At 43.4% G+C, this 26,841-nt stretch overlaps 1 protein-coding gene across 1 annotated transcript in view; it reads right to left on the bottom strand.

The window, feature by feature from the left end:
* The window catches only part of LOC145396864 (protein phosphatase 1 regulatory subunit 16A-like), a 130,043-nt gene that overhangs the window by 24,412 nt on the left and 78,790 nt on the right, over nt 1-26,841 (bottom strand). Inside the window, exons 6-7 of the mRNA XM_080270151.1 lie at nt 21,459-21,547; nt 19,424-19,561 (exon numbers count right to left, since the gene is read on the bottom strand). Coding sequence (XP_080126277.1) covers nt 19,424-19,561; nt 21,459-21,547 — 227 coding nt within the window. The remainder of the gene's footprint in view (nt 1-19,423; nt 19,562-21,458; nt 21,548-26,841) is intronic.

The raw sequence follows: 26,841 nt of genomic DNA, 5'->3' as shown, positions 1-26,841 counted from the left end.
TAGAAAAGAGGAAAGTGATGGTTACTGAGAGAGAAGGTGACTCCCAGTGTGATGTTACAGAGAATGGAGAGAGAGACTGGAATTGGTAAGAGAGCTCAGATACCTGGGTACAGTAATACCAAAGAGGGGAAAATATGCACAAAAAAAAAAAAGGTGGAAAGTAGAGTGACACAAGGAAGGAAAGTAGCTGGTGCTATGAAGGCCTTGTTAAGAAACAGAGACTTGAGTGTTGTAGTGGCACTAGGCTTACATGAAGAAGTGATAGTGACAACTTTAACATACGGGTGTGAGACTGTGCTGTGACGCGAAAATAAAAAGTGAAGAGTAAGAGCAGTGGAGATGGGACTGTTGGGGATGTATATGACGTACAGAGAGTGGATAGGTTACGGAATAATGTGATTCGTGAAACTGAGGAATGAGGAAATCTGTGGACACCAAAATCGAAGAGTGTACTGAGATGATATGGTCATGTGGAGAGAATGGATGAAAACAGAGTGGTGAAAAATCCATATCTGAGAGAATTTGATGGAGGGAAGAGGTGAGGTAGGCCAAGAAGGTGGAGAGATATGGTGGATAAGTGAGTGAGGAAGAAAGGTAAGGAAGTTGGTGAGGCTAAAGGACTAACAAGAGATCAAGCTGGTTGGATGCATTTTGTGCAGAGAAGCGCATGACCAGGGATTTGGCACCCCTTTTAATCTGACAGCGTTCGGACTGACTCTATCGGATAAGTATATACAGTAATCCCTTTACGAACCGGACACCCAAGTCCCAGACACCCCAAGTCCTGGACATTTTGGGCTTGGATCCAAAAATGGCCAAAAAAACATCAAATTGGAGGAAAAAAAAAAAAAAAAAAAAAAGTTGATGTGTTCATCCCTACCCTAAATTTGCCGCACGGTGACGAACAGCTGTGTTTTGGCACGTAGTTCTGGCGACATTTGCTAGAGTGCCCCGGCATCCTCTCCAGTTCCCGCCTACCTACCGTCGTGACTGCACACTCGTCACCATGGCTGCCCACGTGCTCGCTTTTGTGGTGGATAGTGAATAAACTGCTATACCTCACCACTAGACCACATAGGAATTTACAGTGTTGAGCAGTGTTATAGTGGTAGGTGGTGGCGACCATCATCCACTCACTTGATGTAGTGCTGCCTACTTCTTCCTTAGCCTTTATCATTCTTTTTCTGTGCCTGCTCTCCTCTCTTCCTATTTCTCCCACCTTTCTTGTCACTTCTTATTGCTTTTCTTTCCTTTACAGGTGGCTTTACAATGACTGACAAGCCAACTGGTTTCCTGTAAGCCAAGAAACCATTTACAACACTGGGTGGTAACCATATAACCAAACCATACGTGCTCCATACGTGTCAACAAGTGGGTTGGTGGAGGGTTAGTGCCCCTCCCTGTAAAACAAATAACTCATAGACAAAAGGCCATCCCTTATGGGATTATGGAGTCTGGCAAAAGATAGATATATAGAGCAGTGTTATGATATTAGAATTCAGAATGCAAAGGATTAAGTGCAGAGTGCAACACTGGCATGTTGCAACTAGCGTGGCGCAAATAAGAACAGAATGTGCAGTGTTAAACAATTATATTTCACAGTGCAAAGGATTAAGTGCAGCGCAACACTGAATTACTGTACGTGCTTCAAATGCACCTTCACCACTGTCAGAGCCATAGAGGAGGAGGGTTAATCTCTGTGACAGCCACGGACGTGTTGTAAGTATCCTGTACACTGCTAAATATTTTCCATACTCACTTCTAATGTAGGGAAGAGTAAAGTTATGGTCTTCAAGGGAAGTGAAGTCAGTGAATGTACAGTGAGGCTGGATGAGGAGGAAATGGAAAATGTGAGTATCTTTAAGTACTTGAGCAGTGTGATGGCTAAGAATAGAAGTTTGGAGAGTGAAGTGCTTGAAAGGGTACAACAAGGAGGAAACGTTGCTGGTTCCTTGAAAGCAGTAATAAGAAACAGGAAAGTGAGCATGGAAGTGAGAAAGTTACTACATGACACTATTGTGATCAACTCTAACGTATGGAAGTGAAGCTTGGACCTTTTTGGAGGGACACAAGAGTAACAGCAGTGGAAATGAGTTATTTGAAAGGAGCATGTGGAGTCACATGGAGAGACAGACTGACAAATGAGGATGTGAAGGAGCGTTGTGATGTGGATGTAGATATGATAGGAAATGTTAGGACAAACACACTAAGGTGGTTTGGCCATTTGGAGAGGATGGAGAGTGAGAGACTGACAAGGAGAGTGTATGTGAGTGAGGTGGAAGGGGAGAGAGGGGGGGGGGAGGTCAAGGATAAGATGGGATGGAGTGGAGAGGTATATGAGGGAGGGGTGTGTGAGCTGGGAGCGGGGCAGTGTAATGGCGGGGGACCGGGGGACATGGAGGCGATTTGTTTTTGGCCACCCCGTATGGGATTGAGGCATCTGGCAATAGAAAGACAGACAGATAGACTTCTAATTTCTCATTATCTGGTTTCTTTTCATTTATTTTATGGTTTCTGTCCCTTGTTTGTGTGCAAAGGGTCTTAAACAGGTGCTGTGCATGTTCGGTAGGGAGTTATTTAGGTGGTTTTCAAAGTTAGGTTGGGTTAGGGTCTATAAGTACCTGTCCAGGGGCATTTTGCCCAAGTCCCGGACAAGACCAAGTCCTGGACGTTGTTTGGGTTCTATTACGTTGGATCTTGAAGGGATTACTGTATGAAGTTATAGTACGTGGTGAAACCGTTGGGACTATCAGATGGAGCTAGGATTCTGTGGGCTTGAATGATGAGCGAATGGAAGTGTGGACCATTGAACTTGGCAACCTTTGGCTGTCTGAACGCTGCTATTCCTCACCCCACCCTAGGTTGGGAAAGGAAGTCCAGACGACGAGGAAGCAACTGGCGTGATTGTGTGTAACACGTATCTTAGGAAAAGAGAGAGTAAGTTTTTTTTTTTTTTTTTTTTTTTTTTTTTTTTTTTTTTTTTTAAGAAGAAGGAACCAAGGGCCACGAGTTCGCAAACTGTTCCTTCCAAGAGAAAAACAAGATACAAGAGAGAGCCAAATTCAAGATCCGTTCATTTCGAGATGCCTGGACACACTGCGTTTGAAAGACTGGGGATCATAGCTAGCAGGAAATAAAGACGGAGGGAGACAGTTGCAGAGTTGACCTGTTCCATAAACGAAGGACTGGGATTAACAATTAACTCTTGCATTTCAGAGTTGGACAGAAAAGGGATGGGAGTTTGCTGCTAGACGGGTGCTACACGTCCATCATATAGGTGGAGGAATTCAACCAGACAGTTCAGAGGAGCAGTGACCACTGAAGTAGCGACAGAAAAGAGATAAAGATGCAACAGTGTGGCGAACAGACAGAGGTTGAAGGAAGCCTGTAAGAGGAGGAGAGTTGATAAGACAAAAAGCCTTTGACTCCACCCTGTTCAGAAGAGCTGTATGTGGGGAGCCTCCCCACACGAAAGTGGTATTCCATACACGGGCAGATAAAACCCATGTAAAAAGTCAACAACTGTGCAGGGGTAAAGAAGGAAAGGAGTCAGCTTAGCACACCTAATCTCTTGGAAGCAGATTTTACAAGAGATGTAATATGATCTTTCCAAGATAAGTCCCGAGTAAATGAAACTCTAAGCATGTTCAAGGATGATGCAGGTTTAAGCTGAATATTATTAAACATTTGTGGGTACACCTTTGGAAGACTTTGTCGGGTTGATAGGTGTAAGAACTGAGTCTTTGATGCATTAAAAACAAGATTATTTTTACCCCAGCCAGAGATACGGGCCAAGTCAGACATTACGTGTCCCATAGCCTCATCCCTTGTCTGTTGACGTAACTGCTGAGATGGACATTGTGGGAACCGAATGGAAAGGTGAAGGGTGGAATCATCAGCATACGAGTGGATAGGGTTAAAACTACAGCTTAGAAGGTCATTGATGAATAAAAGGAAGAGAGTTGGTGATTGGAAAGAGCCCTGAGGAACACCACTGTTGACAGATCTACGAGAAGAACAATGGCCGTCTACAACAGCGGCTATAGAACAACCAGAAAGGAAGCTATAGATGAAGACACAGATAGAAGGATAGAAACTGTAGGAGGGCAGTTTGGAAATTAAAGATTTATGCCAGACTTGACTGAAAGCCTTTCAGATGTCAAGTACAATGGCAAAGTTATTGCCAAAGTCCCGAAAGGAGGATGACCAGGAGTCTGAAAGGTAGGTGAGAAGATCGCCAGTGGAGCGATCCTGGCGGAACCCATACTGACGATCAGAAAGAAGGTTGTTATAGGAAAGATGCTTTAAAATTTTTCTATATAGAATTGACTCAAAAACTTTTGAGATACAGGATGTTAAAGCAATTGGACAACAGACGGTTGGGAATGGTCACCCTTCTTTGGGACTGGCTGAATGAGAGCAAACTTCCAGCAAGAAGGAAAGGTACAAGTTGATAGGCAAAGGCAAAAGAGTTTATCTAGGCAGGGTGTAAGCACAGAAGCACAGTTCTTGAGGAAAACAGGAGGTGACCCCATCAGGCCCATATGCCTTATTAGTATTGAGGCCTGTGATGGTACAAAATACATCAGCTGAAGAAATTTTAATATCAGCCATGAGGAAGTCAGAGGGGGGAAGTGATGCAGGAACAGCACCAGAATAGTCTACGGTGGAATTGGAGGAGAAAGTCTGAGCAAAGAGATCTGCTTTATCAGTAAAAGAAATAGTTACAGAACCATCAGGGTAGAAAAGAGGAGGGATGTATGATGAGGCAAAGTTGTTAGAAAGGTTTCTGGCAAGGTGCAAGAAGGAGCGGGAAGAATTTGAGTTGGAGAGTTGAGAGAATTTAGTACGGATGAAATTATTTTTAGCAGAGCGAAGGACAGCCTTTGCACGATTCCAGGCAGAAACATAAACAAAATGTGATTCTGGGGTGGGTTGGCTCTGGTATCTTTTATAGGCCCTCTCCTTGTTGCAGACAGCATTAGAACAAGCATGAGTAAACCAAGGCTTTCTTGCATTAGTCAAAGGATATGAGAAAGGAATGTATGCTTCCATGCGCGAGAGAATAACCTCCGTAATGCGCAAGACACACGCAGATGGATCCCGGCCATGGAAGCAATAATCACTCCTGGAAAACTCAAAGAAGTACTGCCTGAGGGCCTCCCAATCCGCAGCTCCAAAGTGCCACAGATGACGTTTCTTTGGAGGGTCCACAGGCCATACCGGAGCGAAAGGACAGGTTAAGGTATTAAGGTTGTGATCGGAGGAGCCCAACGGAGAGAAAAGATTAACAGTGTATGCAGAAGGATTAGTTGTGAGGAAGAGGTCAAGTATGGTGGAGCTCTCTCCCAGGCGGTCAGGGATACGGGTGGGGTGCTGTACAGGCTGCTTTAGGTCATTAAAGATAGAAAAGATGTAGGCTTGTTCACCAGGTGGATCCGTGAAAGGAAAGGAGAGCCAAAGGTGGTGGTGAACATTGAAATCTCCTAGAATGGAGATTTCAGAGAAAGGAGAAATGGATAGAATGTGTTCCATCATAGAAGTAAGATAGTCGAAGAATTTTTGATATTAAAATTAGGGGATAAGTAAACAGCACAGATATATTTAGTCAGAGAATGACAGGAAAGCAGAAGCCAAAGTGTAGAGAATTTGGAAGAATCGAGTTCAGGAACACGAGAACAAGATAACTCGTTGCATATACAGTATATACACAACAGCCACCTTTGGCTTTGAAATAAGTATAGAGAAAGTAGGAGGATACAGAAAAGAGTTTGCTTTCAGTTGCCTCAGACAGCTGAGTCTCAGTTTGGAAAAGAAGGTGAGGTTTAGAGGAGGAGAGGTGGTGCTCAACAGAGCGAAAGTTAGAGGAAAGGCCATGAATGTTGCAGAAATGAAGAAGTGAGTCAGACAGTGGTTCCAGACAGCTCGAGTCGTCACCAGGAGAGGGACGGAATATGGGGGCATTTATGGTCCCTCCCCCTGGGGACTCCGAGGCTGTGTTAACTGATTCCATGATTTGTTTTTAAATTTTGGAAAAAGAAGCGTAGTGTCTACAGTGCATGTAGTTTGGGGCTGACAGTTAGAGAAACTTGTATTGGAGAGCATGCTGGCATACTCTCTGTGTTACTGAGACACTGAGAAAGTTCAGCAAAGGGGGATGGTCAGGAACTAGTCCTGAAAGCTGATGAAACGGGAGCTCCAGCTTTCCCTGTCATCAGCTTTCCATCCAACCTTGGGAGTACTGCCCTGCTCAATTGGTGCTACAGTCTGGGGGAAATGGCAGTCAGATAGATTATTTTCTGGTTAGGAGGGCTGACAGGAGATTAGTGAGGGATGTTCAAGTTATAGGAAGCGAGGAGTGTGTGCAGCAGCACAAACTACCGATTTGTGATATAATGCTTAAAGAACAAGTGATGAAAAAGAGGACTTATGTACCTATGAGGAAAATATGGAAGCTGGAAAACCAAGTATTGAGGGATGCCTTCTATAGCGAGATGAGGAGAGTGGTGGCTGAACAGGGAGCTGTAGACAGAGGCGTTAATGAACAGTACAGAGCCCTCAAGAACAGTCTCTTGAGAGCTCTATCTATCTATCTCTATATTGCCAGATGCCTAAATCCCGTACGGGGTGGCCACAAACAAATCGCCTCCAAGTCGCCCTGTCCCCCGCCATTTCACTGCCCTGCTCCCAACTCACACCTCCCCCTCTCATATACCTCTCCACCCCAACCCTCCATCTCATCTTTGGCCTCCCCTTCCCTGTCCCCCCCTCCACCTCACTCACATACACTCTCCTCATCAGTCTCTCACCCTCCATCCTCTCCACATGGCCAAACCACCTCAGTGTGTTCCTCCTAATGCTTCCTATCACATCCACATCCACACCACAACAGTCCTTTATATTCTCATTTGTCAGCCTGTCTCTCCATGTGACTCCACAGGCTCCTCATAAATAACATATTTCTACTGCTCTCACTCTTGACTTGTGTCCTTCCAACAACGTCCAAGCTTCATTTCCATACGTTAGAGTTGGTATCACAATACTGTCATGTAGTGACTTTTTCACTTCCATGCTCACTTCCCTGTTTCTTATCACTACTTTCAAGAAACCAGAAACCTTTCTTCCTTGCTGTACCCTTTCAAGCATTTCACCCTCCAAACCTCCATCCTTACTCATCACACTACCCAAGTACTTAAACGTACTCACATTTTCCATTTCCTCACCATCCAACCTCACTGTACATTCACTGACTTTACCTCTCTCAAAGACCATCACTTTACTCTTCCCTGCATTCACCTTTAGATTCCACTTCTTACACACTCCCCCAAACTCATCCATCAAGCCTTGCAGCTCCCCTTCGTCTTCACTCAACAACACAGAATCATCTGCAAACAACAGTACAGGGAGTTTCCAAACACTACCCTCTCTCACCAGGGCCACTCCAACATCCACTGCCCTACCTTGTACCTCTTTTATTACCCCATCCATGTACAGATTGAACAACCATGGAGACATGACACATCCCTGTTTCAATCCAACCTTCAAAGAGAAAAATTCACTCAGTTCACCATCCACACGCACTGCAGCCTTAGCACCATCATACATATTCTTCACGGCATTCAACAACTTCCCATCTACTCCATATATTCTTAATACTTTCCACAATCCTCGTTTATCCACCCTGTCATATGCTTTCTCCAAATCCATGAAAGCTGCATACAATTCTTTCCCTTCTCTAGAAACTTTTCCACTAAAGATCTAAGAACGAATATCTGATCTACACAACCTCTCCCCTTCCTAAAGCCTCCCTGTTCTTCTCCAACTAATTCCTCTGTTCTTTCCCTAACTCTGTCAACAAGTATCCTACCATACACTTTTCCTATTACACTAAGAAGACAAATGCCCCTATGATTACCACACACTTCTTTTTCCCCTTTTCCTTTGTACAGTACAAGGGAACAATTACACCTGACTTCCAATCCTCCGGGACTCCACCCTCCTCCCAGGCCAATCTGCACATCGCCCACATCCACTCCACCACTATCTCTCCCCCATGCTTCAGCATCTCACCACACACTTCATCAACTCCTGGGGCCTTCCCCAATTTGACCTACTTCACCACTTCCACAACTTCTATCCTACTGATTTCTTCCTGTCTTCTCACCTCCCTCGTTCTCCCGGCCATTCCCCAGCCACTTATACTCGCATTCCTTCCACCCTCTATGTTCAACAATTCCTTAAAGTGTTCTCTCCATCTGCTCACTTTTTCTCCCTTCTCCACTAGTAATCTACCATTTTTATCTTTCACTTCCCTGCTAACTTCACTGCCACCCTGTCTTACTCTCCTCACCTGGACCTGGAGCGGTGGTGTCTTCGCCGTGGGTCTACCCCCCAGAGGCTGTCGAAGAGAAGAGGAGGACAGCATGGGGGCCAAATCACCGCAAACCCCCCCGGACCCTCACAGGGCTCGAGTACCTGGGAGTGGCTTCGGTCGCCCGGACAAGTACCACATCTCCCAACACAACACACACAACAACATCGTTTTTTCTACACCGAGAAATGACTCCCCGGCTGTCATTTCTCGACAACTTCTTCTAGCCGGGGACATTGAGAGCAATCCAGGACCCACCAACAAATACATATGTCCAACATGCTCAAAACCTATCACGTCGAGCCGACAGACAAAGGGTTCAGTTCAATGCAACTCCTGCAAGAACTGGACCCATTACACCTGCACAACACTTGCATCCAGGAAACATTACACAAACACCTGGACCTGCTCCTTATGCTCCTTCCCCCCACCCATCAACCACCCTTCCAATCCTACTCCTACTTCCTTCACACCTCCACAGCCAAACCCACTGACCCTTCCCACACCATCCAGTCCCCCAACTCCCCCCATTCCAACCCATCCTAATACACCTCAACCCTTACCTCCATCACAACCCCCTCCTACCCCTTCCCCTCCACCCACACCACCTCCCCCCCGTGCTGCAGCAGCCGACACACATCGCACACAAAACATAAACATCCTTCGGTTAAACACAGATGGCATAAACACCAAAATGCATGAACTCACACAATTCATCAAACAACAGAACATACACACTGCCATCTTACAAGAAACAAAACTACACAAAGCACAGAAAACACCAACATTTCATAACTTCACCACCATTCGACAAGACCGGGCCGACGGCAGTGGCGGTGGACTCATCACCCTGGTACACAAATCCATCAACTTTGCAGATACCAGTGCACACACAAAGTCACTTCTCCCTCCAAATGATACCACAACAGAAATACAATCAATTAAAATACGCACTGGTAACAAATCACACATAACAATCACTAACACATACATTCCCCTCCAATCGTCCCCCACAGTACCACACAATTACTCTCCACAGATACACCACATCACTAACATACCCAACATCATCCTGGGTGGTGATTTCAATGCCAAGTCGTCGGCCTGGCATGTCAACAACTCTCACACACACAGAGGGCTGGTACTACAATCCCAGACAGATCATCTTTTCATACTAAACAGTCTAGACCAACATACCCATATCCCACACCAAGCCCTCTTGCTCCCATCATATCCAGCCATCACCTTCTGCTCCCCAAACCTCGCTCCCATTACATCATGGAGAGTGGTCAAAACCCTAGGTTCTGATCACCTCCCAATCATCATCACTACCAAAACCAGAATCACCCCAGCTGGCCATAAACACACATACACTAATTATAAGAAAGCCAACTGGGAGGCCTTTGTAACTGAAACAGAACAACATTTCGAAACACTAAACAGTACACCCATCACAAACATCAACACCACTGTGCACACTTTCAATACAATCATACAAAATGCAGACAAAAGACACATCCCTAGAAGCAACAGAAAGAGAGACAACCCCAACTTCACACCAGAAATTCAAGGCCTCATCAGTCAACGGGACACACTGCGACACTCCCCAACACCCCATACACAAGACACCATACAACAAATACAAGAACTAAATACTCAGATAAACAGTAAAATATCAGAACAGCAAACACTAAGCTGGAAAAATTACCTCCAAACACTTGACCACAAAACAAACATCAGCAAACTCTACAAAACACTAAACAGCATCACACTTTCCAACAGCAACACCACACAATCAAATGCTGCCATCACAACGACAGACACCATACCCTCAAACAAACAACAAGCAAACACTCTCATCAATCACTTTTCACAAGTAAGCCATCTAACCCCCCCATCCAGAAGACCGACGTATCATCAGATGTAAGAGACAGTTCCCCACAGACCCAGACTACGCACCTTTCACTTACAACCAGACGAAGCACATCATTAACAACCTCAAGCACTCATCTGCCTGTGGACCAGACAACATAAGCAACATTCACCTTAAACACCTAGGATCACAAGGCATACAAGCACTCACCAACATATCAAACTACAGCTACTCACACAACATAATACCCAACATCTGGAAGTATGGCAATATCATCACTATCCCTAAACCCAATAAAGACCCCACGTTACCCCCCTCACATCGCCCCATCACACTCCTCTGCACCCCCTCTAAAGTCACTGAAAGACTGATACTACAACTAGTCACACCTCACATTCCCCTAGCCCAGTCACAACATGGCTTTAGGCCACTACACTCCACAAACACCCTTCTTACAGACTTTACAGAGAGAGTTTTCGATGGCATGAATTCAGCTAGGCCACCACACAGAACACTCCTAGTCACACTAGACATTAGCAAAGCTTTTGATGCCATCCGCCGCCACAACCTCACAAACAAAATACTCAACACAAACATGCACAATGACACAAAAACATGGCTGGCAAACTACTTAACAAGCAGACGTGCACAAGTAACATTTGCCGGTCAGTCTTCTAACATCAGAAACTTCACAAATGGCGTCCCCCAAGGATCTGTTTTGTCCCCTACACTCTTTAATCTATACATGCACGACATACCCACACCCCACACACCACAGATACATATAGCTTCCTATGCAGATGATATAACACTTACATGTACACACCAAAATGCAAACACAGCTGCACACATCATTCAACCTTACCTCAACACACTACACGAATGGGTCACCACAAACAGGCTCAAAATAGCCACAGCCAAATCTACAGTGACTCTTCTCACAAACTGGACAGCAGAACACAGTCACATCCCACACCTCACCATAAACAACACTCCCCTACCACACACACACACACACACACACACACACACACACACAAAATCCTTGGTGTAACATACAATACATCAATGTCATTTAAACAACACATCACAAACATTAAAAATAAAATAACACTAAGACTCAATGCTTTGAGGTCACTTGCCCATCAACATTCGGACACAACAAAGAAACTACCACCACAGTAAACAAACAATACATGCGTTCAGTGATGAATTATGCAAGCCCTGCCTGGGCTTCTAACCTCACCAAAACACACTACAACACTCTACAGACCATACAGAACAAGACCCTAAAAATAATCACAGGCTGCACAGCTACTACACCCACAGACCACCAACATCAAGAAACCAAAGTCCTCAAAGTCAAGGATCACCTAGACATAAGAGGCACCCAGTTTCTTGCTGCAGCCTCCACAAACCCACAACATCCACTACAGTACATAGCAGCACATCCACACACACCAAGGAACATCAAAACAACACCCAGCACACGATACCATACACAAATACTGTCATCTCTCCCCTCTCGCCCACCTCAGACCAGCTTCCAGACATATCCACACTCAGATCACTCGCTGCTCCATTCAGTCACTTAAAGACAATGCACAGCTGCATGCACGGCCTCCTGACATCCACCCTTCTGAATCGTATCTTCCTCGTGAGGACAGGGTCCACCTGGCCAGGCTGAGATGTGGGCAACATCCAGCCCTCTTAAGCTACCAGAAGAAGCTGGATGACTCCATCGCTGATGCCTGTCCAGGATGCAACACAGCACCCCATACTATTAAGCACATTGTGGAAGACTGCATTGCACACAATCACCTATGCCAACAACACAACATACACTCTTTGAGAGCTCTGTGGGAAAGCCAGGTCTCGGCCATGGCCTTCCTAAGGGACTCGGGGCTGTTTGGCCAGACTGCCTAGGGAACAACTACTACTACTACTCCTACTCTCTTCACCTCTTTCCAGAACATTTTCTTACAGTCCCTCCACTCTCGAAAGTTACTGATGTAATGTGAGGTTGGACAAGAGGACCACCAAGACATAAAGTAACTTGGTGGTGGGATGAGGGTGTAGAAGCTGCAGTTAAGGAGAAAAGAAGGTTTTTCCAGGAATGGAAGAAGGGTGGTTGCAAGGAAGAATACTTGGCTGCCAAGCGTACGGCTAGAAGAGAGGTATACAGGGCGAAGTCTGAGTCACAGAGACTTTTACTTGATAACCTAAATCATGGGGAAAGGAAAAACACGATATTAAAGGTGGCAAATCAGATGAAGAGGGATAATCAGGATATTATAGGTGAGCAGAGTGTGAAGAATGATGATGGAAGGTTGGTGGTGAACAACGAGGATATTAAAGATGCATGGAGAGAGCATTATAGCTGGTTGTTGAATGAGGAGTTTGACTGGGACATGGAAGGTTTGGAGCAAGCAGATCCAGTGTTTGGCCCTTGGCCTTTAATTGATGCTGCTACTGTGAGTGAGGCAATAGGCAGGATGAAGGTGGGGAAGGCAGCAGGTGTGTCTGGGTTAACTGCCGAAATGTTGAAGGCCGCAGGAGATATAGGGGTGACGTTAGTCACTGACCTGATAAATGTGATTATTTATGAGAGTGTTGTCCCACATGATTGGCTGAAGAGTGTAACTGTAAATGTGTATAAAGGGAAGTGTGATGCCCTGGAAAGAGGAAATCATAGAGGTATAAAGCTTTTAGATCAGATAATGAAGGTAATGGAGAGAGTTTTAGAAGGTATGATTAGAGAAAGAGTGAATATTGATGAGATGCAGTTTGGATTTATGCCAGGTAGGGGGACCACTGATGTCATATTCATTGTTCGACAGCTTCAGGAAAAATATACTGGTACGAAAAGGGATCTGTATTTTGTTTTTAATTTAAAAATGTCTTTGACAGAGTCCCTAGAGAGGTGGTGAAGTGGGCAATGAGAAAGCTTGGCTTGGAGGAGTGCTCGCACCCAGGTAAGAGTGAATGAAGATTTGAGTGATGAGTTTTCCGTGAACGTTGGTGTGCATCAGGGGTCAGTTTTGAGTTCCATGTTGTTTATCATAGTACTTGAATTCAAGCCTTCTCACGTGACTTCAGAAATGGACTCCCGTGGGAGATGTTGTATGTTGATGATTTGGTGTTGATTGCAGAGAATGAAAAGGAGGTGGAGGAAAGGTTCAGGAAGTGGAGAGATGGTATGGGGCACAAGGACTTAAGGGTAAATGCAGATAAAACAAAAGTGATGATATCTAGGGTTGGTGGTGGTACTATCAATGACGAGGGAAAGTGGCCATATGCAGTTTCCCACAAGGACGTGGGAAGTAATTCCATCTTGTGCGGTGTTTGTGATGAATGGGTGCACAAGATATGTTGTGGTATCAGAGGTAGACTGCGAGATAATGCTCATTTTATGTGTACGGCGTGTCGCGGAGAGCAGGTGGAGATTGTCAAGCGTGAAAGGATTGAACTTGCTGGTGAATCTCTTGAGTGTGTGGAAGAGTTTTGTTATTTGGGAGACATGTTGTGTGCTGGAGGTGGGGCTGGAGCTAGCTCTGTGGCTAGGGTGAGACATGATTGGAAGAAGTTCAGGGAGCTCTTGCCTCTCCTAACATTGAGAGGACTCTCCCTGCGTGCTAAGGGGTCTTTGTATACAGCATGTGTTAGGAGTGTAATGCTGTATGGTAGTGAGACCTGGGCAGTAAAGGAGGAGGATAATCGCAGGCTCAGATGTACAGAAATGACAATGATTAGGCGGATGTGTAGTGCGTCCCTCCGTGCAAGGTCTGGGGGGGCTGGGTTTATGATGGAAGAGTTGAGAGGTAGGATGGGACTGGAGTGTATTGGTGTTGTGATGAGGAGAGGTAGATTGAGATGGCTTGAGCATGAGGAGAGGATGGCGGATGATAACTGGGTGAGGAAGGTGAGAAGTGTTAATATTGGGGATGGGGTTATGAAGCGCAGACCGAGAAAGACATGGGACGAGGTCATTAAGTGTGACCTCAGGGTTAAGGGACCGAACAGGGAGGCTGCAACAGATCGTGCAGCATGGAGAGTCGCCATTAGGTGACCAAGGCTGACGCATGCAAGCATTTTGGAGCCTTTAAAAACGAAACGATTATGCTTAACTTCTTTTTTCTTAATTATTAGAACCTGTTTAACCATGCAATATGGGATGTCTTCTATAGCAAGATGAATAAAGTGGTGGCTGATCAGGGAACTGTTTGCAGAAGTGGTAATGAGCAGTACAGAGCTCTCAAGAACAATCTCTTGAGAGTTACTGATTCAGTATGTGGATGGACAAGAGACCCTCTGAGACATAAGGTAACATGGTTGTGAGATAAGGGCATAGATGTCGCAGTTACGGAGAAAAGAGGACTTTTCCAGAAATGTGGAAAAGGGGTGGTAACAAAGAGGAATACTTGGTTGCCAAGGATATGGTCAGAAAAGAGGCTTACAGGGCAAAATCTGAGTCTCAGAGACTTTTACTAGACAGCTTTTAACAGTATCAAATGGAGGAAAGTGAGTTTAAGGTGGCAAATCTGATGAAGAGAGAAAACAGGGATATCAACAGCTGAGCAGCACAAGAGAATGATGAACCAAAGGTGGGGGTGGACAGTGAGGATATTAAAGATGCCTGGAGAGAGCATTATAAATGGCTGCTGAATGAAGAGTTTGACTGGGACAGTGAAAGTTTGTAGTCAGCAGATCCAGTGTTTGACCCTTAGCATTTGACTGATGCTGCTACTGTGGGCAAAGCAATAAGCAGGATGCAGTTAAGGATGGTGTCTGGCGTGTCCAGGTCGGCTGCTGATATACTGAAGGCCTCAGAAGATATATGAATGGGTTTGGTTACTAATTTGATAAATCTGATTATATATGAGTTGTCCCAGCTGACTGGCTGAAAAGTGTGACTGTAAATGTGTATAAGGGGAAGGGTGATGCCCCTGGATGTAGAAATTATACAGGCATAAAACTTTTTGGAACAGATAAGGAAAGTCATGGATAAAGTCCTAGATGGTATGATAAGAAAAGTGTGAATACTGATGGGATGCAGTTTGGGTTTATGCCAGGCAAAGGGACCACTGATGCCTTATTCACTGTTCAATAGTTTCAAGAATAATATATAAGAAAGGAATGGGAACTTTACTTTCTTTATGTTGATTTGAAGAAGGCCTCTGACAAAGCCCTAAGTGAGGTGGTGAAGTGGCCAATGAGAAAACTTGGAATTGAAGAGTGGCTGGTTAGAGTGGTTATGACTAAGCATGTTGTGCCTGTACCCACATGACAGTGAATGAAGATTTCATGTAGAATTTTCCATGAACATTGGCATGCAACAAGGGCCAGACCTGAGCCCTTTACTGTTTGTCATGGTGCTTAAGGCTCTGTCATGTGACTTCAGAAATGGACTCCTTGGGAGATGTTTTATGTTGAAGACATGATGGTGCTGACTGCCGAGAATGAAAGGTAGAAGAAAGGTTTAGGAAATGGAGAGGAGTGGGGCACAAGGGTTTGATAGTATATGCAGAAAAAACAAAAGTGATATGAAGTAAGGTGGCAAAATGGGGCACAGTGGTTTGAGAGAAAATGTGGATAATACAAATGTGATGACATTTAGGGCTGGTGGCATTTCTGTCAGGACCAACTGCCTAGCCCCGGGCTCCTACGCTCCTCATGGGGCAACGTAGGATTGGATGATGGATGGATGGATGGATGGCAGTACTGTCAAAGCAGTGGGAGTTTGGCAATGTGCAGTTTGCTACAAAGGTATAGAAAGTAACTCCAACTTGTGTAGTGTTTATGATAAGCAGATGCATAAGTGATGTAGTGGTATTAGAGGTAGGCTGCAAAATAATGCTGGGATCATGTGTGTGGTGTCAGGGAGAGTATGTAGAGACTGACCAGAGTGAAAAGACTGATCTTGCTGGAGAGTCTCTTGAATGTGTGGAGGTGTTATGTTACTTGGGGGACATGTAAAGTGCTGGAGGTGGGGCTGGAGATAGCTCTGTGGCAAGGATAAGGAGTTGATGGAAGAAGTTCGGGGAGCTGTTGCCTCTCCTGACACTGAGAGGGCTCTCTCTCCATGCTCAGGGATCCTTGTATGCAGCAAGAATAGGAGTGTAATGGTGTGTGGCACTCAGGACTGGGCAGAAATGGATGGGGATATTCACAGACTTAAATGTGTAGTGTGTCCTTGACTGCAAGGCCTAGGGGGCTAGGACTGTTAACTGAAGAGTTGAGAGGAAGGATGGGACATGAATAGTATTGGTGTTGTGACCAGGAGAGGCAGACTGGGATGGTCTGGGCATGCCGAGAGAATGGAGAATGATAACTGGGTGTGGAAGGTGAGAGGTGTAAACATGAAGGGTAGGAATGCGAGGGGGAAAAAAAAAAAAAAAAAAATCAAATGAGGTCGTAGAGTATGGCCTCTGGGATAAGCAACTGAATAGAAAGGCTGCCAGAGATCGTGCTGTGTGGAAAGCTGCCATTAAGTGACCAAGGCTGACACAAGCAGGCATGTCGGTGCCATCATAAATGATACAAAAAAATATATATACTGTACCTGATCAAAATCTGGAAACTGGCTTCTAAACATATATTTACTGAATTACATCACATGTATCAAAATAAATAAAATATTTTACAAAATTAACTTCATATTTATTTCCTGCATATGAATAGAACAGGGACGCTTTAAGAAGGGAAGAGGTTGTGTAGATCAGATATTCATTCTTAGATCTTTAGTGGAAAAGTTTCTAGAGAAGGGAAAGAAGTTGTATGAGGCTTTCATGGATTTGGAGAAAGCATATGACAGGGTGAATAGACAAGGACTGTGGAAAGTATTAAGAATATATGGAGTAGATGGGAAGTTGCTGAATGCTGTGAAGAATATGTATCATGGTGCTAAGGCTGCAGTGCATGTGGATGGTGAAATGAGTGAATTTTTCTCTTTGAAGGTTGGGTTGAAACAGGGATGTGTCATGTCTCCATGGTTGTTCAATCTGTACATGGATGGGGTAATAAAAGAGGTACAAGGTAGGGCAGTGGATGTTGGAGTGGCCCTGGTGAGAGAGGGTAGTGTTTGGAAACTCCCTGTACTGTTGTTTGCAGATGATACTGTGTTGTTGAGTGAAGATGAAGGAGAGCTGCAAGGCTTGGTGGATGAGTTTGGGAGAGTGTGTAAGAAATGGAATATAAAGGTGAATGTAGAGAAGAGTAAAGTGATGGTCTTTGAGAGAGGTGAAGTCAGTGAATGTACAGCGAGGTTGGATGGTGAGGAATTGGAAAATGTGAGTACGTTTAAGTACTTGGGTAGTGTGATGAGTATGGATGGAGGTTTGGAGGGTGAAGTGCTTGAAAGGGTACAGCAGGGAAGAAAGGTTGCTGGTTCCTTGAAAGCAGTGATAAGAAGCAGGGAAGTGAGCATGGAAGTGAAAAAGTTACTACATGACAGTATTGTGATACCAACTCTAACGTATGGAAGTGAAGCTTGGACGTTGCTGAAAGGACAAGTCAAGAGTGACAGCAGTGGAAATGAGTTATTTAAGAGGAGCCTGTGGAGTCACATGGAGAGACAGGCTGACAAAAGAGGATATAAAGGAGAGTTGTAGTGTGAATGTGGATGTGATAGGAAGCGTTAGGAGGAATACACTGAGGTGGTTTGGCCATGTGGAGAGGATGGAGGGTGAAAGACTGACAAAGAGAGTGTATGTGAGTGAGGTGGAGGGGGGAAGAGGGAGAGGAGACCGAGGAGGAGATGGAGGGATGGGGTGGAGAGGTATATGAGAGAGGGGGGTGTGAGTTGGGAGCAAGGCAGTGAAATGGCGGGGGACAGGGCGACGTGGAGGTGATTTGTTTGTGGCCACCCCGAACGGGATTGAGGTGTCTGGCAATAGATAGATAGACAGAACTTCATATTTATTTCTTGCATATGAATTTTTAAAAAACATCTCTAAATCTTTGACTGTCTGAATCTTTTCACAACATCTTACGGCGGACAAGTGTGGCGTACCACAGCATTTGGGAACCACTGCTCTGCAACATAAGTTCTTGCTCCTGAGTGGCAACTAAACTGTAGGACTAAGGAACAGTATTGTTTGTCACTGAACAAGTTATGCAACCCCATCCTTCTAACCACATTAGTACAGAAGTAAGAGGCTTTTTACAGTGCAAGGTGAGAGGTGCACATGGAACTGTGGTCTGTACTGTATATGTCTCATTAAACCTTTAGCAGCCCAACACATCCCATATTACACCTATAAATGTAATGGTTCAAGGCTAAGCACCTGCAGCCCAGGTCATTTAACTCTTACCCCTTGGGGGAGGACTTACCTGTTTTATTATAGCTTATGCCACATGATTTTACTTGCCACTGAGAAACCTCCTTAAGTCTGAAGGTTAAGGAAACTACCTAGATTTAACCCTAAACCTCTCCACATCAGGCAATATCTCTTCTGCCACTCCCTCCAGTGAGGCATATTTGCCTTATAATTTGTCAGTCTGGCTAACTGGTGAGTGAGTGACAAAGTGACTTGGGGAGTGTGGCACAGCTATGATTATGATACAGACATAAGGTACCTGACAGCACATTAAAAAAAAATAAATAAATAAATAAGACCTGGGGGTTCAGAAAAATAAATAAAATAAATAAATATATATGATGTGGGGTTTCAAGGTGGGAAACCAATCTATGTCCCTGACAGCACTACATCATCAAAAAATATCCAGTTATCTTTTGAGGTTCAACCTCATACACAAAAGAGCTGCCACTCTGATTGTACTGTTCCAACTACAGTACGGTGCTAAACCACCAACCACCTGATTTTTCGAAACGATAATAATCCTCACCCTACCCTACGGTGGGAACGGAGGTCTGGATGATGATGATGATGATGATAAAGCTCTAAACGATATTGTGATGATAATAATACTGATGACAATACAGCTTCACACTGGACAAGCACCTCTTGATAAGCTGTGGCACTGTTCTTATTTAAAGGTACTTGATATCCTTCCTGCTGCGTTGCTCAAATATATGACATGACATGAAAAGTAGTGACTAAGTGCACTGATAACTACAAGAAGGATGATCAAAATATGTTAGTTCTACTGTTAATCTGAATGATATCCTCAATGACTCAAGATTATCTGTTGAGAATGAGAAGGAAAAATATACCTACCAAGGGTTTCTTTTTATTCTCCAACTGTAGTCGTATCCTGGCCTCCTCCTGTGCCTCTTTCTTCGGTGTGAGTGTCTTCTCTCGTATAGAAGTTCGACGTACTGACTGTGTTCGTGTGTTGGAGTGTGCACGTCGGATCTGGAAATACAAACATGTGGTACAGAAGCTAAAATAATAAAGTAACTTCTGATAATACCCACTATGGTACACTCGACCCTCCATTTCCCGGACTAAAAGGGGGGGGGAAAGACCAATCCAGGAACCCTGAAAGTCCGGGAATCGCAAAAGTCCGGACCCACATGCCATTCCCCGTACTTTTACCAAACTTCGTCCGAATTCTCCAATATTGACCAGCAATTATTCTGATATTCAAGAGCATTCCGGAGTGTCGGCTACCTGTACCAACATAACTAACACACAAAGTACGCAAAATAATAACACTTGACACAATAACATAAATATAACTGCAATACATACCGAAATAACATAAATATATAAATAATGCCATGAGTTGGAAGGAACCAGTGGGGTGAAGCATGATGGTGGCCATGATGCTTTTCATGTATGAAAATATCTTTACGTGTGTGTTACAAATGGTCTTTATCGAGTCTAAACCTTGCTAAAATTATACTGTGTTGTGCAGCAGGCTGATTATAGTTTTACATGAGGGAATAATGGCTGGACTTTTGTGAGAATCCCGGACTTGTACGGGCATATGTCAGGCATGTGATAATATAGCCCAGCCTCAGCCCACGTCCATGAAATCCGAAATCCGGGAAATTGGGGTACAGAAAATGAAGGGTCAAGTGTAATTAGAGCTAGTCCTCTATCAAGCTACGTTGTTGATTACTTAACATTTTTCTTCACTTGAAGTTGTTTGTGATTCACTATGTTACTCTGTGTGTGTGTGTGTGTGTGTGTGTGTGTGTGTGTGTGTGTGTGTGTGTGTGTGTGTGTGTGTGTGTGTGTGTGTGTGTGTGTGTGTGTGTGTGTGTGTGTGTGTGTGTGTGTGTGTGTGTGTGTGTGTGTGTGTGTGTGTGTGTGTGTGTGTGTGTGTGTGTGTGTGTGTGTGTGTGTGTGTGTGTGTGTGTGTGTGTGTGTGTGTGTGCTTTTAACCCCTGAGTCATGAACAAGAACCATGCTTCAGTTTAAGAAATATTTTGCCTGTACACATCCTAGACTGTACATGAGGGCTGACTATAATATGCAAAATGTTCCTGCACACATGCTGCTGTTAATGCTGCTTAACTTCAGTCTGGCTGAGAAGTCCTGTCAACCAGAGGTAAGCAACTGCTACCATGGGTCTGTCCTAAAGGTACAGTACAGTACATAACAATGTGTACACTGTGTAGAGATCCGGAGCCCCCTTGTGGTAGACAATGCCTCACCAGGGTCAGACCAGGGTCCTTCCAATGGCAAGGTACAAGGAAATATGAGGAGGTTTGACTCCTGAGTAGGAGTTGCAACTGCTCCATTCCGGGTGCACAGTATTACCACACGTAGGTTCCTCATAAACAATTGCACACAAGTAATATAACTTGTGCGAATGGTTTAGTACAAGGTGGGAACACACAAACTTCACCTATGCACTAATGTAAAGAAAGACAAAAGATGGATGACTACCACCTACCCTGAGAGGAGCTACCAAATGAATGAAGTATATGTACAAGCTTGGTAACTAACCACAAAACCAATACTTAAGGCAGAAAACTCAGCCACATGTACATAGTATTTTAGTCCATGCTGAGACACACATCACTGCAAATCTTACTTCACATATTAATTTTCTTTTTTTCCCATGAGATTCCAGGAACTGCTTGGAAATAATTACAGTAACTAATTCTGGCACTTAGTTTAGCTTCCAGTCCATAGAAAACATCAGCTGTACTGCTGCCAACCTCAATGTAAGGATTCCTTAAGAGGAAGTATGGCATAATTTTTATGTATGTATGCAGAAACAGGAATGTTCAGAAAAAGAAGCGAGAGTAACAGTGACATAAAAACTAAAAGTATAGTACCAGACTGTATTTCTCACCCTTCTGTTCTGATCTTGTATTCTCTTTGTCTCTTGTTCATTGATGAGTTGCATGATTCTCTCTCGTAATTCAGCATCCTCACAAATATCTGTGAATTACACAAAATTATCATACTTGGCTTATTATTCTGCTTACAAGTGACTATATTGCTTTTACTCTAACCTGGCTTAAAATTGCCATCTCTTCATCTTTAAAGCTAAGCTGTAATGAGAGATCAATACTAGAATATGGTGCTAATCATAATGCACTCCTACTGGACCCAGGTTCAAATCCCTGCTAGGGCAGGGAACAGTTTAAGGATATGAATTTCATAAAATCAGACTTAACTGATCTACCAGAAGACCCTCTGACATGTCATAAAAATACCCCTGCTAATATCAATACACCAGTCCTGTATGAGACAGCCCTAGCATGTATTCAAAATGGACGGTGGATGTTGGTGCCGAAGTGGTGACATGTGGAGATGTATGGTATATAGGAGGACTAATGGGCCTTGGAAACAGGCTGTGTAGCCTATGCCCAGAGTCAGACACTAAAAAAAAATAAATAAATAAATAAAAAAAAAGCCATTTGTATTGTCTTTTTCTCCCCCTGAGCCACGTGCAATAAGCTGCAAAACGGAAAAAATCTGGACCAAGTTATGGTGAAAAAGGTAGAGTCACTACAAGTACTGCTATTTCAATGATCATACAACTGCAGCTGCTACTCTACACCTACCTTGAGAGCTATACACAAAGTTCTATAGACAAAATTAAAGAAAAATTTTTTTTTTTTTTTTTTCCAAGAAAAGTCTCTTTCAAGATATTTTCATTCATCATTCAAACCGGAACGACCCAATCAAGAGCACTCGGACCCAGGTCTTGGCTCTCAATAAATGGACAACTGATGAACTAATGGGCTGCACTCCTACCTGATATGACCCATCAGGGTTCACATCCAAGAAAGAGTTGGAATTCACTATTAAGAGGTGATACACTGATCACTTTCACCTTCAATATCTGGACTGAGTGGCCTACCCACAGGCTCCTATGATCCACATGGGACACCACAAGTAAATGTTAATTGGATGGATGGATGAAGGCAACAAGAATAATCTACAGAATAATACCACCACAATGAAATTACTGATGGAAACAATTTCTCATCACTTCACTATGAGGTCCTTAAAAAATAAATGAGAGGTCATAATACATTAAAATAACCTCTGTAGTGAAGGGGATTAAAAAGGAAGAACGTGGTTATATAAAAAATAATCACAGTAAATGAATACAATGCATGAACAGATCCTGCCTTTTAGCTCTTTCGCTGTAATTAGCACGACTGGGTATTTTACCTCCGCCAACATTCAGACTGCAAAAACTATCACAACTAACCCTCTGAAAGTTAACAATACACCTAGAAATGGTAATGGAGAAGGATGCTTCAATGTGGTGGCACCAATATGGCTGGGTAACTCCACTTCCTAGACATTTAAATGTCTCAGCTGCATTCCTATCCCCCTGAATGGAGGATGGTGGGTTTACAGGAGGAAGGCAACTTCAGCCTGCAGTCCACCAGGTTCATGTTTAGATAAGCCTGGGATTGCAACACCTACTACTTTGTACTCTACTACTACTACTACAACTTTTACGCCTAGAAATCGTATGTAGGCTAACGCCAGACAGTTTTGTTCAGTCCTGACAAATGCAGTTAAAGGATAATGAACACCTTATTAACCCCTTCTTTACCAAATGTTTCTGTGGTAAATGACTACCACACACCCTACCACCTCTGCCGGACCGGATCACTGGCCGTGGCAAGCTATTACCACACCTATAAGCTGGTGCAAATGGGTCCCTGAGAAGCTCAGTTTGGGATTTATATGGCAACCACGTGGTGGCAAGAGGTGTGTGTTTTGTCAACAATGAGTGTGGCATGTTTCTGACGTCATGTAGTGTAATAAAGATGTCATGAACTTCAACCAAAGATTTACTGCATCCATGACGTAGCTTCTCATTGACCAATCATTTTTTTTTTTTACTTCCCTTCTTTGGAGAGTAGTTATATAACATCCTCCGACACTGTTGCCAACTTATCCAGATGAGGGTAGCAGATCAGTCATGATTTAGGCATAAAGAGAGATGTATTACTCTCTTCATTATGCAGTCCTTTGTGCCTTCTGAGAGTGATGATGAGTTTGGTAATTATGGTATTGATACTGACAGTGATGCAGAGGTTTCAAAAGAGTCTTTAGATGACTATGACAGTGATTTGGACCCAGAAAATGCGAGTGATAAAAGTGGCAGTGCAAAAAGTGAGAGAGTGTCGAGCTCAGAAACGATGGTGGCAAGTAGCAACGACAACTTGCCCCAGCAGTAGCTAGCACTCACACACCCCACCCCTCATTTTTCTCCCACTTTATTCTCATGTCCATCTTCATTTCTTTTATTTCATTCTTTTTCTCCCTCTTCATTCTCTAGTACATTTCTTTCATTTTACTCTTACATTTCATTATCACACACACACACACACACACACACACACACACACACACACACACAAACCAGATCTGCCTCTTCTCATCCATCTGGGAGCGTACTAATGCAGTTCTCGTCATTATGAACCAAACAGGGGCAGGTACTTTTTGCACAAACTCCACACCACTTACAAGGTAAATAAATAGAGCATTATTCAGTGCACAATTTTATTTTCAAGCTGATATGTTCTTCAGTTATCTGGATAAACCCAATTTAGCAAATATGCAAAATCATATAGTAATGTATTTTACTATTATTTTCTTTACAGAAACAAAATTTTGTTGGGTTTATCTGTTTGCTGACATGAAAATAAGACTGAGCAAATTGTCTGGGTGTTGCAATAATTATAACACTACCCCTCATAGGGCCTGGGGGGCCAGTAGGGACTTGGTGTGGGGATGGAACTGCTTTACATTGGGGGGGGGGGGCGGCGGTAAAGGAGGAGTTAACAAACATCCTCACAATAAGAGCACCATACAGTAAGAACAACTTCTGATTAAAACTAATTTACTCCATCCATCCATCATCCAATCCTGTGTCCCCCCATGAGGGGTGTAGGAGCCCAGGGCTAGGTAAGTTGGTCTTGACATTTAAGATGAGAGTGACCAGCCTCACTCATCCCTGAGTGGTATTACACAAGCAATAAACCCCAACTACCCCCTGGATATAAACCTACACCGGCTCAATCCGACTGGAGTGCCTTAATTACCCACTAAACCACCAACTGCCATAATTTGGTCATATGGTTACCACCCAGCATAGTAAATGGTTTCCTGGTGCACAGGAAACCATTTGGCTTGTCACTCAGTGTAGAGTCACCATAGGCAGAATGAGGGGAGGAAAGAATGAAGGAAAGAAAGACAGAAGAGGGAGTGTAAAGTCATCTGTAGACAGAAGGAAGAGAAAAGAATGGAGGAAAGAAAGACAGAAGAGGAAGGAAGGAATAGGGAAAAGGGCAGACACCCAAAGCAGCACTACATTGAGTGAGTGGATGGTAAGCACCCCCACCTACCACCAAAAAATAGTTTACTGATGTTCATAAATACTGTACATTCCAGCCTCACTATACAAATGATCACTTTGCAATCATTCAGTTATGCAATCAATAGGAAGTTACACTCCTTCTGTACTTATCGATCGTGAATCTTCACTTATACAATCTTGAGCGATCCCTCCAGCGTCCACAAGGTGACACACAATCCAACAGTCATGTCTTTGAGCCAAGAGGAGTGCCCAATGTTTACATGCACAGAACCCAATTTGAGTCAACTGCACACAATCCCTTCTGCCTGTCACCCTTTTGAAGTCTACCATACCACTTGCCCATTCTGTCAGTGTCTCACTGAAGTGATAGTGTCTCCTTTTTCGTGCATCGTGTTAGGCTACATCACCTTCATCAATGTGCATAACCATCAAACCACCATTGCTATCATAACATTGCAGTGCAAGTACATGACTAACACTTACAGTAACAAAATGTTCTAAGTTCCAAATAACTCCTTCTTTGGAAAATAATAAAATGTTTACATAAACATGCAAGATGGCAACATCAGCCTGTCTCTTTTGTGTTAAATACCAAACACAGCTAGTCACATGCTTTCAGCTCTACTTATTGTCATCAACATATCTCACTCACACATTCAACATGTACATAATCTTAGTGTCTCTAGCTTCTTTTGTGAAAAGTAATAAAGTGTCTGTATAAATATGCAAGCTGATAGTGCCAGCCTGTCTAATTTGTATTATGTATGTAGCTACTTCCATGATTTCAGCTCCCACTCCCCTCTTCTTGGGAGGAACCCAAGGTGATGACAGACTGGCCAAGAAACCACTCTAGGTGAATTGCATATTTGTTTTCAGACTTTTTAGGTCGGGTGACTCGAGCAAAAACATATTCCCAATGAATCTGTTATAATGGCAACACTTCACAGCCAACTGTTATATGATCAATTGCCATCTGACTTAAATCGATTGTAGTGAAGCTGGACTGAACTGAGGTATATATATATATATATATATATATATATATATATATATATATACTTGTATATATATATATATACAAAAAAAAAAATAAATAAATAAAAGAACTTACATAGAAATGTAGCAAAGAACATCTGCTACAATATTACTACTTGCTATACTGAAAAATTCCCAGCATCAGATTTCTCTTATTGACCCGTGGATTTCGAGCCACAGCTCAGGCTAGGTAGTGAAACGCTGCGAGCCACAGCTCAGGCTGTGCTGGCTGTGCATCACCGCTAACTTCTCCACCCCTACGCAAACTTATGCATGGCGCTACACAAAGATGGAAGGAGATTTTTTTTCTTTTCACCGGATGATGCCCTGGATGTTTATCTTCAAGTTTATAATGAATAAAAACAAAAATATATTTACATATATTTTTTATTCATTACTCCTGTATGTAAACTTATGCATAGCCTTATGCAAAGACAGAGAAAGAGAGAGAGAAATTTTTTCTTTCACCAGATGCTGCCCTGGATGTTTATCTTCAAGTTTATAATAAACAAAAACTAAAAACAAAATCTTTTTTTTTCTTTGTTTTTTGCACACCACAGGGTGGGATAAAAAAAGGTAACTGCGAAAGCCATGGGTTAACAGCAAAATATCTCTGTCTCTCAGTTCAACCCCTTAAACAAGAGTTAAGTCATTTAGATTTATTTTTGCTGCTACCGGATTACTATATTCAAATTAAATGAAAACCCCAGAAAGGAAGAGTTTAATAAAGCCCATATAGTCACAACCCTGTATTCAACTGTCTGGTATGCAACTGATCGTTATAATGATCTATGAAAACTTATACCCAGTTTCGGGCTAATGATGGAAAAAATCGCTTATACGATTT

Source organism: Coenobita brevimanus, chromosome 39 (assembly GCF_032717465.1).
Source record: "Coenobita brevimanus isolate Jiangsu-jjx chromosome 39, ASM3271746v2, whole genome shotgun sequence".
Taxonomy (NCBI): Eukaryota; Metazoa; Arthropoda; class Malacostraca; order Decapoda; family Coenobitidae; genus Coenobita; species Coenobita brevimanus.
The sequence above is the reverse complement of the archived record's forward strand: the minus strand, read 5'-3'. Positions and strand labels throughout refer to the sequence as shown.